General features: G+C 41.5%; 1 protein-coding gene across 2 annotated transcripts in view; it reads right to left on the bottom strand.

The window, feature by feature from the left end:
- vta1 (vesicle (multivesicular body) trafficking 1) overlaps positions 1–10,941 on the bottom strand; it is a 179,984-nt gene extending 169,043 nt beyond the window's left edge. Inside the window, exon 1 of one of the 2 annotated variants that reach the window (XM_059648753.1) lies at positions 10,745–10,941. In XM_059648753.1, coding sequence (XP_059504736.1) covers positions 10,745–10,862 — 118 coding nt within the window. In that variant the 5' untranslated portion in view covers positions 10,863–10,941. The remainder of the gene's footprint in view (positions 1–10,744) is intronic. The other variant, XM_059648754.1, reaches the window with a different exon arrangement.
- Between the last annotated feature and the right edge of the window lie 3,741 nt (positions 10,942–14,682).

Genomic DNA, 14,682 nt, shown 5'->3' with positions numbered 1-14,682 from the left:
TTGGGCAAAAAGTTTGGCAAAAAACAGTAATGTGAAATGAAAGGACAAGCTAGTGCTGACATGGTGAAATGATTGTCATTGGTGTTTTGCAGAGGACAAACCAAGACTTCTAACATGGTTTCTAAACTGAAACAGGAACAAATTGCAATCTTCAGAAGGTACCAGAGCTAGCATTAACCTATAAACAATAAACACAGGTGGAGACCATGTGGGCGAGTTTCTATTTTCAGCCAATACTGAGCATCAAAACAGACAGCTAATGATAGCAAGCTCCTGGAAATAAATCATATCATTTGAACTGTTGTGAGTTCTTGTCTGAGCCACACTAATATTGGTTATATTTAACTTCATACTCCAGAGTATTTGCACAATTGGGACATCCAACAGCATTTTAATAGACTTCAAAATAACGACAGATTTATTTTCTTAATCCAGATAGTTAATTTACCTTTCAACTTTTTAAGAGGCTCAGTTTTAGAGTGGTGAAGTGATGACCTCCAAACGAAATAAGCACTTTTACAGGTCAAACACATTCTCTATATACAAACACAAGGGGCAAATTTACAGGCACTCAAAATGAGTATGCAAACTCAATCACAGGAAGGCAGTATCTAAGAGTGTCCTTGCTCCACAAAAGACAAGGAAATTGGAGAGAGATACCAATAGCCAAGTAAAATGCAGACTGGATGAATCTGGCACTGTTTTGATTGATAAAGGCATGCCAACATGGGCAGATAATTCTTGTTGGAAGAGACTAGGCAGGGCCACAAACAGATGGAAGGAAAAGTACTTATTTGGCACTGGCATTTTATCTACCCTATGAATTATGCTTAGGGGCTTACGGTGGTGCAAAGGGAATGTCATTACACTAACAATCAGGAGACCAATATTAATATCCTAACATCAAATGTCACAACAGTAGCTAGGGGAATTTAAATGTAATTTTAAAAAAACAGTAATAGCATTTATTGCTTGTTGTAAAAACGCATCTGGTTCACGAATCGTTTTTAGGACAGAAATCTACTATTCCTACTTGGTCTAGCCTACAGATGTCTACAGACCCAAAGCAATGTACTTAATGTTAAAGTGCCCTCTGAAATGTGGGTCAAGGGCAAGGAATAATGGGTAATACTCACCTTACAAGTGACACGCATATCCCAATGAAAAAATATCATTCACACTAGATTCTGAGACCAGAATTGTATTGAAAGTTTTTTTTTGCTGAGAAGCTTGGATTTTCAGTGAAAACATTCTTCTTAGCAAAAGTTGGAATTAACAGGGAAAAAATATTTAAGATTGTAGCAACCCCAAGAACTCCTTTATTTGGTACCTGATCCAATATGCTGCATTATCCACACATGATGGTTCACTGACTCGCACTACTGTCTCACAGCACCAGGGAGCCGGGTTCAATTCCACCTCCTGGTGACCGTCTGTGTGGAGTTTGTATGTTCTCCCATGTCTATGTGGGTTTCCTCAAGGTTCTCCATTTTCCTCCCACAGTCCAAAGGTGTACAGGTAAGGTGAATTAGCTATGTTAAATTGCCCACTGTGTTCAGGGGTGTGTAAACTAAGTGGATTAATGATGGGAAATGCAGGGTTACAAGGATGAGGATAGGATGAGGGTGGTTCTAAGTGGGATGTCCTGTGGAGGAGCAGTGTGAACTCAATTGGCTCAAAGGCCTGCTTCTACACTATAGGGGTTCTGTGCTATTCTATTCTATATTTCTCAGTCACTACCATGCATTTGTATATATTAATCATGGCCACATCACCCTGTTTTGCCCTGGAGGTTCTTCGACAGTTACACATCTATTATTAGACTCAGTTTCCTGAAATATCATTGAGTCAGAGAAGGACAATAATATAAAGGTGCAGTACGATGAACCAGGTGACTAATACAGATCAGTTGCTCCTTGGGGAAAGTTGTTTGTAAGGACCACATACTTTCTTTGCCTTTCTTCCTGCTGTCTGTAAAAGGACGGTACTGCTTTAAAATAAGGAAACTTTGTGAAGAGATGGCTGCAATTTTAAAAAATCATGTTTAATGTAGAACATTGAGTATTTTGTACTGTTTGTACTTTCCTGGAACAGTGACAGCAAATGCAGACACCAAAGAGCCAATGGGTTCTGAATTAAGACTTTGACTGGCTCTAGACCAGGTGACCATGGTTTTTGTGGGGCCATTGCAGCATGGCTTCCAAAGCCAAAGCATCAAAAAAATCCTGTATTGCTCCCTCTTAAGCAGAGGTACCAGCAAGTTTCCAGTAATAGCTAGCTGATTTCTATTCACCTTTCTTTACGGATCCTTTATTGAAGGGATGAATTAAACATTTAGCAATGAAAAGTCAAATTCTCAAACCAGTCAGTGGAAGACTGAACATGGAAGTGCAAACAAACTTGTATCAATATCAAAGAATTGAAAGAAAGAAGAAAAAAAAACTCATTGAGCCTGCGGTCCAGACTAGTGTTATCAAACTGCTCCTTGACATTTTTTTCTTTTTTCCACCGTTAATATCCACATCTTGCCCTTAACTGTTTGTCCATCTGTACAGCAGAGGGGGGATAAAAAGGGATTAAATTGAACATGTTTCCCATTTTCCATTGGCTAAAGATAATTGCTCATAGTAAACAGGTATTTTTGTGATGTCGAGTGTTTGCTTTAAACCCGAGTTCATAAGGTCAATTAGGGACTTAGGACAATTTGACTTAAGGGGCTTGATTTCCAGCCTACTACAGTTTACAATGGCAGGTGGAGATGTTCCAAGTCTCAAAGACAACAACAAAAAAAATGCAATAACTTATATTTACATATCACCTTTATTGTTCTTAGGAAATCCTAAAATGCCTTACAGGCAGTGAAATGGTCTTGGAATGAAACCACATTGTGAAAGCAAACATTACCACAGCTGTAGAGATTATGCACTGCTTTCTCATTAAAGGAGGACAACTGGTAGACAGGTCAACCTGTAGATCTTCACATCTCAGGTGACGTCAGAGGTTGAGAAGACAGGGCCTTCACATTGCCCTCAGGCAGCACAAGAACTGAAATCTCACAGTTGACATCACTCTGCATTGCAAACAAACCATCCAGCCACAGGAGTGAACCAATCACCATGCAGTCAATTTACATACACAATCTTCCACAAACTGTGGTGAAATTAACGTACAGTATTTGTTTTGTGCGATGCTGGTGGTTGTTGAATACATAATAACCAGAAAATAAGATAGAACTCTCTGTTGTCTTGAAATCCATAAGCTATTTGACATTCATCCAAAAAGGACCAAAACTGAACATCTCACACTATTCTGGCACCAACTTCAATACAAAATTCCCTCACTCCAGCACCTAGGATACTCTACAACTTGTCTTAGATTGGCACTTGAACCTACGATCATATACCAACTGAGCTAAGGCTGGCCACTGAATGGAGACTTATGGATAAACTGACAGTGATCTCTGTCAGAGCTTCTCATAAACCATAAATCCAAAGTCACACCACTGCTTAGAAATCACACCAATTTATTAATTGTCTTTAGCTCAACCATAATGAAGTTATGAGTTTGTCATAGTTGGGAAGTGATGTTATCAGTCTAACCGATGCTGGTGACATTCCTGAAAAAGAAACATCTGTGCCAGAAGTTTATGACGTTACAGCTATCCCAAGAATTAGCAGTAGTAACGTTGATAAGGCGACTAACACTTTAGTGCAAACTGCAGTGACTATAGATATTTACAGCCTGTCCTCTTTTTGAGTAGAGCATGCAATTTGAAGAAACAGTAATGCTCACATTTTCATTATGTCTCACAAAAAAAGATTTTTATTTCCCCAGATCAGTTAAAGCAAGTTGAAGTCTGATCTCGCAAAATCCATAACTTGATGTCACAAAATGCCATTAAGGGTTAGCCAACAGAATTAGTGTGCATGTGTACAAAGCCACATTAACTGACTCAATCAAGTAAGAATAAAATTTGATTTGGTTTGATTTACTATTGTCACATGTACCTAGTAGTGTGAAAAATTTTGTTCTGCGTGCAGTTCAGGCAGATTATACCATAACAAGTGCATTAGGGTAATAGAACAGAGTGAGAAATATAATGCAATGGCTACAGAGAAGGTGCACAAAGACAGAGGTCAACAAGAAATTTGAAAGTTCCATTCATAAGTCCAGTAACAGCGAGGAAGAAGCTGCTCTTCAATCTGTTGGAATGGGTGTTTAAGCAATTACATCTTCTGCCTGACGGAATAGATTATAACTGGGGTAGGAGAAGTCTTTGATGATGTTAGCTGCGTTCCCAAGGCAGTGGGAAGTATAAATGGAGTCAATGATAGACTGGGTGGTGGTCACAATCATCATCCTGGGCAGTGCAGTTGCTATACCAAGCTGTGAAGCATCCAGATAGCATGTTTTCTATGTTGCATCTATAAAAGTTGCTAAGAGTCTGTTTGGACATACCACATTTCCTTAGCATCCTCAGGAAGTACAGGCATTGTTTAAATAGATTACATAGCTGAATAGAAAAATATTCTGTCAACATTGGGCAAGCATGATCTTTGACAAGTCTAATTTGAGCATAATCAAGTAGTAGATGCGTTGGTATTAATCTTCAAAAAATCCCTTTCTTTAGGAATGTTTCCACTGGACTGAAAAGTTGTAACTCTAACCCCTCTATTCAAGAAGGGAGGGAGGCAGTAGGCAGGAAACTGCAAGCCTGAAGCCTGCCATGGTAAGGTGCTTAGACATTGAACATTAAAGAGATTATAGCTATGTGCTTAGAAAACAAGGTAATTTGGAAGAGAGAGCCTGGTTTGGTCAAAGGGAAAACATTTTTGACAAAGTAATTAGACTGTGAAGGAATGGCATGAGCTTCGAATTAAGGGGAGCCTGTAAATGTACTTAACTTGGACTTCCAGAAGCTATTTGAAAAGATGCCACATCAAGGCTTACTGCAGAAAATAAAAGTTAAATGGTGTAAGGGTAAAGTATTAGCACAGATAGAAGATTGGCTGGCCAGCAGCAAATGGACAGTATGCATATGCATACATGAGTCTTTGAATGGCAAAGAGTAGCAAATGGAGTTCCTCAGACCTCAAATATTTGTAATTTACCATGACTTGGAAGACAGAAACAACGGCATGGCAGCTTAATTGGGGAATGATCAAGTTGTTATATGAAGTTATTATAGTTACTATATAAAGTTGTTATAGTTGATACAAAGTTATTCTCAAGTTCAGAATATGGAGACCTCCAGCGCATGAGGTACAAAAGGTTAATATCCAGGTACAACACAATCAAGGCAACAAATAGGATACTACCGTTTATCTCTCTATGCAGAGAGTGGTAGGCGTGTCCGATGTGCTGCCAGCAATGGTAGTGAAGTCAGATACTTTACAGACTTTTAAGCAACTCTTGGATAGGCACATGGAGGACAGTAAAATGTAGGGTGTGCAGGATACATTGATCTTAGAAGGATAATAGGTCGGCACAACTTTGTGAGCCGAAGGACTACTGTTCTATGTACAACAGGAACTGAACATAAAAGTATGTCATGCTTTAGCTCCACAAGGCATTGGTGAGACCACATCTTGAATACAGCGTACAACTTTAGGGAAGGAGACTGCTTTGGAGGCAGTTCAGAGGAAGGTTACTAGATCGATACGTAAAATCAGTGAGTTATCTCAAGAACATAAGGTGGATTTGCAGAGCCCGTTGTCATTGGGTTTCAAAGAATGAAGGGTGTCTGATTGGTCATGACAACGTGATCATGGAAAAGATGTTTCCTCTTTGGATGAGTCCAAAACTAGGCAGCACAGTTTTAAAGTTATGGGTCACCTTTTTAGAACTGAGGAGAGGAGAAGCTTGTCTGCTCCAAGAGGATTGTGCGAATTAGGAACAAGTTGTCTCAGAAGACAGTTCAAACAAAATCACTGAATAATTTTAAGGCAGTGGTAGATTCCTTATCTAACAAGAATCTAAGGTTATTCGGAATAGGTGATAACATAGAATTCAAAATATAACAGATCAACCATAATTTTCTTGAATGGCAAAGCAGCCTCAAGGGGGAGGGAGGCCTTCATCTGCTCAAAATGTATACAATTGTATGTCATGATAGCCCAATTGTAGGCTGATGGTTGGAAAGTGGTAATTTCTTAAATACTTTCACTTGTGCAAACCATACAGTAAATTTAGGTAGAATGAGTGTGATTTGTATTGCAAAGATTTCAGGCACATTAATTCTGCAAAGTATCATAAATCAACTTCCACTGAAACTATATGGATAAATGTAGCATTAGATTTTAGCCCGACCTCGGGTTTATGCTCTAAACAAACTTGACATCAAATATATGACACAGAGATTGCTCTATGCGAGCCTTTTTCCATTCCTCTTCATCCAATTCCATTGGCATATCTTTCCATTGGCCCCACCTTTAATATTTTACCCAACATCTCAAATACATCTGTGCTATTTACTTTAACCACTCCTTCTGATAGTGAGCATTCTTATTACTCTCGACAGTTTTTCTTTCCTAAAATCCCTATCACACATATTAGTAACTGTCTTATATTTATCACCTCTAGTCAGAAGTCACACAACACCAGGTTGTAATCCAAAAGGTTTATTTCAACTCACAAGTTTTCAAAGCATTGTTCCTTCATCAGGTGAGGTAGAGGGAAGCGCACAGGCACAGTATATGTAGGCGGAGATATTTGTGCCTGTGTGCTTTGTTTCACCTCACCTCATGAAGGAGTAGTGCTCAAAAGCTTATGATTCCAAATAAACCTATTGGACCATAACATGGATAACAAGGTGTGGAGCTGGCTGAACACAGCAGGTCAAACAGCATCTTAGGAGCAGGAAAGCTGACGTTTTGGGCCGAGACCCTTCATGAGAAACGGGGGAGGGGAAGAGGGTTCTGAAATAAATAGGGATAGAGGGGGAGGTGGATTGAAGATGGATAGAGGAGAAGATAGGTGGAGAGGAGACAAACAAGTTAAACAGGCGGAGAGAGAGCAAGTAAAGGTGAGTGTAGTTGGGGAGGTAGGGAGGAGATAGGTCAGTCCAGGGAGGTCGGACAGGTCGAGGGGGCGGGATATTCCGCTTGTGAACCCTGCAGCCCAATGGTATCAATGTGGATTTCACAAGCCTCAAAATCTCCCCTCCCCCCACCTCATCCCAAAACCAGCCCAGCTTGTTCCCACCTCCCTAACCTGTTCTTCCTGTCACCAGTCCCCTCCTGCCACCTCAAGCTGCACCCCCATTTCCTACCTACTGACCTCATCCCACCATACATGTTTGTGAAATTACAGAAGATTGTTCCATTACTAGTTGCAATGATTCTCCACCCTCAATATCTGAGGTACAGTGAGCAAAACTGAAACATAGAACTAACTACCATGAACAAATCCAAACCCTAACGTTCCAGAGATTAATAGAACACATCTTCCCTAAACTTGCAAATATCATCGGTCACTATTTAAGTGCATGTGACGTGAGAATTTCTAGTGCCTCTTCTATTCCTGGTATCACAACTAAGGTTCCATTTGTAACTTTCCTGCTTCCTGTTGCGTTTGTCTCTCCCATGTACACCAAGAAAAGCTTCATGAACCAAAAGACAAAATCAAATAAGAAACATCCCTCCATTGTGTTAATAATTTTGAATACAACTCACACACCAAAACTATCAAATCTAAATAGTGAAATAAACCTGAAAAGTAATTAATAAATATTTGGACACAAGTGAGTTAACATTGTAGAATTTGTCCCCTAAACCTCCTTGCCTTCTTTTAACTCTGACAGTTTTCAGGCATCCACTAATATCACTCATGCACATTGTCAAATTTGATTATGATTATGCTCCTGTGAAACACCTTGGCATGGTCTACTATATTAAAAGTTCTGTGAAATGCAGATTGCGTATCTACCACAATAAAGTATCAGACTGAAAAAACTACAGTATGTTGGAAGAACCTGTTATACCGCTAGTTACGACTTACACTCAAAATGGGCGAGGTGGCTTTCTGAAGGGGCCGGGAAATTACAGCATGCAGCTTTCGTCCACTCAGAACTGGACAAGTAAATCATAAACCACCTGAAACAGAGCAGCACTTCCTCAATACTACAAAAATCATGTGCTCACATCTCTGAAGTGAGGCTTGAAGTCTCAGTCATATGACTCAGGGGTGACAGTGCTATCAACTAAGCGAAGACTGGCGCTTAAATGGAAAACAACGAATAAACTGATAATAATCTCTTTCATATCTCCTTAAAAAAATCACAAGACGGTCACACCCAACATCACATTGCTGCATGAAAAGCATTATCATATTAATCTCAAATACAAAGTAGTTCTGGGTTTCATTCACAGCTGAGGGCAAATACTATCAGTGAAACTTGGTATTGTGGACACCTGCTGCCATTCCCACAGGAGTAGGAAAAACTGTGGAGCAAGACTACTAAGTGATAACTATCGTCAGAATTAATACAGTATCTGCTGTAATTGGGTAACTAATACATAGAATACCCTTCAGTGATATAAAAGTAAACAGCTTTACTTTCTAGAGAATGCAATTTGAAGAAACAGTAAAAGTTTTACCTTTATTACCTCTTAAATAAAAATGGTTACTTTCCTATTAGTTTAAAAATGAACTGTAATCTTGCAAAATCTGATTTCCTGTCATAAGGTGTTTATATTATAACTGCAGTTTGATGATTCAAGATGGCGCTGACACTGGGGAACTCTATACTAGCTACCTGCAGCAGGTCTTACTGTAACATTTCGTATAATTGTTCTACACTTCTAAACCTAAATTCTAAGTTTGTAGAAGTTACTACGTATGGATTCTCTAACTTCAAATAATGTTGTTCTTAATGGTGACCTTACTTTGTGCAGCTCCCGAGCAGTGTAACCTGTATGCCTCACTCTGTTCAAGCATCCTATGATTTTCATGTCCTTGCTTACTATGATCTGCCTGTACTGCTCACAAACAAAGCTCTTCACAGTACTTAGTACACATGACAAAAAATCAAATCAAATAGCTATAAAAAGTTGGAAAAGGTCACCCTTAACTGTGGTGACTACAGACAAGACAACTTATGACTGAATCTGCATGAGAGATGAGCAATAAAGTTGCCACGATTCAAAGGAGATACCATATTGTTATTACAAATTCATAGTACTGCAAGCCTCCATTAAACATGATCTTGCAATGAACCAACAGTCTGAAGAGATACTGAGGAGATAGAATGTATACCCACTGAAATAAATGTGTCCAGATACATGATAATAAGTCACTTTTTTAAACTAATAATTGAGTTGGCCAATTTTTCAATTAAGTCAATAAAAAAGTGGGCATCCATAAAAAGGAGAAAACCCAAATACTTCACAATGCATCTAAAAGCAATGGCAATTTTATAACACACTTCCTGTCTGCTAGATGCCAATGAAATATAATTCCTGTTCTAACATGAAAAACAAAAGCTCCCCATCAGAAGCCACGTTCAGAAATATGATAATTACTAGATAGTCTTTTTGAGATTACTTTTGGAGGAGCTGTGAATATTGGTCAGAACAATAGGAGTGACTACCCTATTCCTCTCTGATATTAAATTCAAATGGTTTAATATCTCATCCAGCAGACATTTCTGAAAAAAAATGCAGAACTCTGAGGGTAACACGAGACTGTGAAACAAAATTCCTTTGTTTGAGTCTCTAGAGCTGAACTCAAAATCATCTGACTCAAAGTGAGAATGCAAAGACCCAAGCCCTGGCTGACATAAATGTCACATATATATATATATATATATATATATATATACACATATACACACACACTATATATATATATATATATATACACACACAATTACATAAAATAGATAACATATACACATATGTATGCATACATATATAAATAGACACATAAATACATAAAGAAACAATGGGGGGGGGCATGGAGAATGAGATGATGACAGTGAAGAGTGGGATAAAAGAAAAATGTAACTCCAAAACTTTCACCAATACAGAAATATCATGGTAACAAAACAAAAGATGATGGATATAAAATCATAAATTGCTGGAAAAACTCAGCAAGTGGGCAGTAATTTTCAAGCACTTTCTGATTTTGTTTCTGATTTCCAACATTCACAGTTTTGTTTTATTTGTTTAAAAGACTAGAGATTTTGAATCGAGTGGCCTTTGCTCTGAAGCAGGATCACCGAATGTGACATATTAACTCTGCTTTTTTTTCCACAAACGTGGCAAACCAACTGAGTTTCTGCAGTAATGTTGTTTTGTTTGAAAAGTATCAGGAGCCCACAGGGTCAGGGGCAGGACCAGGGCCAGAACAAGGACCAGGGCTCTGAGGCTGGAAGGCTCCAGGGCCAGGTCACAGAGACCAGGACCAGGACCAGGACCAGATGCAATTCACAGGGTTCGAGCTCAGAACGTGGGCCAGAGGACCAGGTCCTAGGGGCCAACGCCATTAAGAGCCTTGGAGCACATTGGCAGTGTCCCTATCACTGGGCCAAAAGATTCGAGAGTTCACATGTTCTAGATGTGTGTCCATGCCTGGTCAGGTTGAATAGAACAACTAGAGAGACCAGGGAGAGATGTAAGACGCAGGGCTAGGGGCCACAGTCTGGGACCAAGGGACCAGAGCCAGGTGACAGGGCCTAGGGCCCAAGGGCAGGTTCCCTCCCGCTCCCACAGCAGCCCGCTGTGCGATCTACTCACAGACTTACAGAAATAAGCCACCACCGGATCGCGTTTGTCATGTTCCTGGGCGGTGCGCAGGTAATGCTGGATCGGTTTGAATTGCTGAGGCGCCAGGGGAAGCACTGGGAGCGGATCGGACGCCATTGACTCCGTTACCAGGGCTCCGAACCCTCCCAGCAACCGCTTCCGGGAGCAGGAAGCGATTTCCCACCGCACACCTCATCCCCCCCTCAAACCACCTCAAAAACAGTGCCGCCAACCGGCTGGAAGACCAGGCAGGCAGTACCCTCCGGAGGCAGCGCCACCAGCGGACCGGAGGATCCGTCTACAAACTACTGATACATCATGGCCGCACGGCCGGAGGACGCAGCATCACCCTTCGGGGAAAGCGACCATCCGGCCGGCGGATCAAGAATCACCCTCCGCTCACAGCGCCACTGACTGACCGGAGGACCCAGCAACAGCCATTGACAGTCATCCTAGGGTGATCACGAAGACAGAAGTAACGAAATGTTTGCTCCTCTGATGCTGCTTGGTTTGCTGTGTTCTTCCAGCTCTACACCTTGTTATCTCAGATTCTCCAGCAACTGCAGTTCCTATTATCTGTAAAATAGAAAATAGATAGTTAGAATCAGAATCCAGGAATTGGATTGACAAGCTTGAACTTCAATATTTGCTTTATTGGTCAAAATATATTCGTTAAACATAACCAGAAATAATAACATTTCACATGTATATGTCACCTTTGCACTAGTAACTGTCTGAAAGTATTTCAAGGGGACAGTTAAAAAGGGGCTTTGAGTTTCCCACACTATGGAAGACACAGCCTCCAATGAAAAAGAGATTAAAACTGGATAAAAACTGAAAGAAGTGTGGATGCTGTAAATCGAGAACAAAACAAAGTTGCTGGAAAAGCCCAGCAGGTCAAGCAGCATCGTCCAACAGGTCCACACCAACCCTCAGAGCCATGCAAACTCAGACCCATCCCCCTAATCTACACATCCCTCAACACAACGGGCAATTTAGCATGGCCGATCCACCTCGCCTGCTCATCTTTGGACTGTGGGAGGAAACCAGAGCACCCAGAGGAAACTCATGCAGGCACGGGGAGAATGTACAAACTCCACACAGTGACCCGAGGGTGGGATCAAACCCAGGTCCCTGGCGCTGTGAGCCAGTAGTGCTAACCACTGAGCCAGAATTAACATTTCCGGTCCGGTGACCCTTCCTCAGAACTGACAGTGGCTGGGAAAATGTTTATATGCAGAAAATACGAAGGGAGTGGGGTCAGGGGTGAACAACAGGGTAGAGCCTAATGAGAGGGAAAGACAATTGGACAGACAAAGGAATTGATAAAGATCAGTCTGGGAGGGTGAATAGTTGATAATGGGAGACTGTTAGTGACTAACAACAGATTGTGTAATGGCAGGCTATGTGATAACAAGGCCTGGTGTGGGGAGTAGGGGGTTGGGACATGGGACAGTTTAGGTCCTAAAAGTATTGAACTCAATATTGAGTCCAGAGGGCTACAGGGTCCCCAAGCGGAAAATGAATTGTTGTTCTTCCAGCTTGCGTTGAGCTTTGCTGGAACACTGCAGCAAGCTGGAGACAGAGATGTTGACCAGTGAACAGGGTGGTGCATTAAAGTGGCAGGCAACTGGTCGTTCAGGGTCTTATTTGTGAGCAGAATGTAGATGTTCTGCAAAGCGGTCACCCAGGCTACGTTTCGTTTCCCCAATGTAGAGGAGACCGCATTGCAAACAGCGAATGTAGTCGACTAGACTCTGGGAAGTGCAGGGGAAGTGTTGCTTCACCTGGAAGGTATGTTTGGGCCCTTGGATACTGGGGAGGGAGGAGGTAAATAGGCAGGTGTTGCACCTTCGCCGGTTACAGGGGAAGGTGCCGTAGGCCTGTGGGGGCATTGTTAGGGTGAACGGTCCCTGCGGAAGGCAGACGAGAGAGGGAAGGGGAATATGTGTCTGGTGGCCGACATCTTGCTGGAGGTGGCAGAAATGGCGTCTGATGATTTTCTGGATGTGGATGCTGGTGGGATGGTAGGTAAGGACAAGGGGAACCCTATCACTGTGGCAGGAGGGGAGAGAAGGGGTGAGGGCAGAAGTGCAGGAGATGTGTCGGATCTAGCTGAGGGCCCTGTCGACAACATGCTGGGGAATCCTTGGTTGAGGGAGAAGGTGGACATTTCAGAGGCTCCCTTGTCGAAGTTGGCCTCATCTGAACATATATGCCAGAGATGGAGGGACTGAGAGAATGGGATGGAGTTTTACAGGAAGTGTGGTGTGAGGATAAGAAATCACAATTGGAGGAGACCACAGTATAGTCAAGTTCAAGGGAATCATGATGATGCAGCTGACTGAACCATATTGTCTCCCATTGTGGGGAAGGCACCAGTCTATGAGAAGTGAGACAATAATATGGGTGAAGCTGTAGGACTGAGAAAAGATATCATGAAATAGTCAAGGCATAATCATGGGTGACTTTAATCTTCACAGATGTTAGAAAAATCACATTGGAAAAGGTAACCATGAGGAAGAATTCACAGAGTGTATTCAGGACAATTTCCTCCAGCCATTTTTTAAAATTCATTCATGAGATGTGCACTTTGTTGGCTGGACCTACAGTTATTACCTATCTTTAATCACTGAGAGGGCACTTCATAGTCAATAATATTTCTGAGGCTCTGGAGTCACCTGGATGCCAGACCAGTTAAGAATGACAGTTTCCCTCCTGTCCTGAATCACAGAGTATTGAATTCAATTATATGTAGTTGAGAGAAGGCTCGCCTAACGGCAATTTGCTTAAATATGAATGTTTATTAAACAATAATAAATAATTATAGTGTTAATAAGAAATAAATTATGAATAGAAGAGAAAAGAGGGAAAAAAAACAATAAGTCTCATGCCCTCCTGCCCGTCGGGGGCACCTTGACTGATGGTTGGTCTGCAGTCTTATGTTCGCTCCAGGCACCATTCCCAATTCCGAGCTGAGGCAAAATCCAGCAACTTGGAATGAAACTCTCCCTCTCTCTCTTATACAGTGTAACAAAACAGCCAGCATAAAGGAAGGAGATACAGAAAGACAAAACTGCTGACTGGTACAGAAAACACAGGATGGGAGGACAAGCTGTATGGTCAAGGCTGTAATGGAACGAGCAAGTTGTGCCACCTAAGTAAAGTGGCAGAAGATCATATATATTCTTTTTCAGTTAATCTATTCACATAATATGCTCTAAGATTCAGGCTCCTTAATTTGTGTGTATTTTTTTAAACTATCCAGTTCCCGATCCACAGATTCCTATACGACCTGAATCTAAACGCAAATCTTTTTCACATATTCTAACTGTCCCAACACATTACTATTCACCTCATAGTTTAGTCATTCAAGTGCTCAAGATGAGGCATCTGAATGTCATCTGATGGACCCTTTCAATCGGCCCACCATTACTCCCCCCAGAATCCGTCCTCTTCCAATTCTGTAACATTTTGACACAATAGCCAATCACATTTTTTATTTTGATTGTAATTTTTTTTACATCCCTTTCACTAATGTTACTTTCATTGTTTTAACGTCAGCTTCTCTCTGGATTTTATTAATTCTTCCAAGCCACAGTAATCCTTTCCTCAGGTTGGTGTATATGTCTGGGACCCAGTCTTCAGTGATAATGGGAACTGCAGATGCTGGAGAATCCAAGATAATAAAATGTGAGGCTGGATGAACACAGCAGGCCCAGCAGCATCTCAGGAGCACAAAAGCTGACGTTTCGGGCCTAGACCCTTCATCAGAGAGGGGGATGGGGAGAGGGAACTGGAATAAATAGGGTGAGAGGGGGAGGCGGACCAAAGATGGAGAGAAAAGAAGATAGGTGGAGAGAGTATAGGTGGGGAGGTAGGGAGGGGATAGGTCAGTCCAGGGAAGACGGACAGGTCAAGGAGGTGGGATGAGGTT

This window comes from Stegostoma tigrinum, chromosome 9 (assembly GCF_030684315.1).
Source record: "Stegostoma tigrinum isolate sSteTig4 chromosome 9, sSteTig4.hap1, whole genome shotgun sequence".
Classification (NCBI taxonomy): domain Eukaryota; kingdom Metazoa; phylum Chordata; class Chondrichthyes; order Orectolobiformes; family Stegostomatidae; genus Stegostoma; species Stegostoma tigrinum.
Note: the sequence above shows the minus strand (reverse complement) of the source record. Positions and strands in the feature narration are given on the sequence as shown.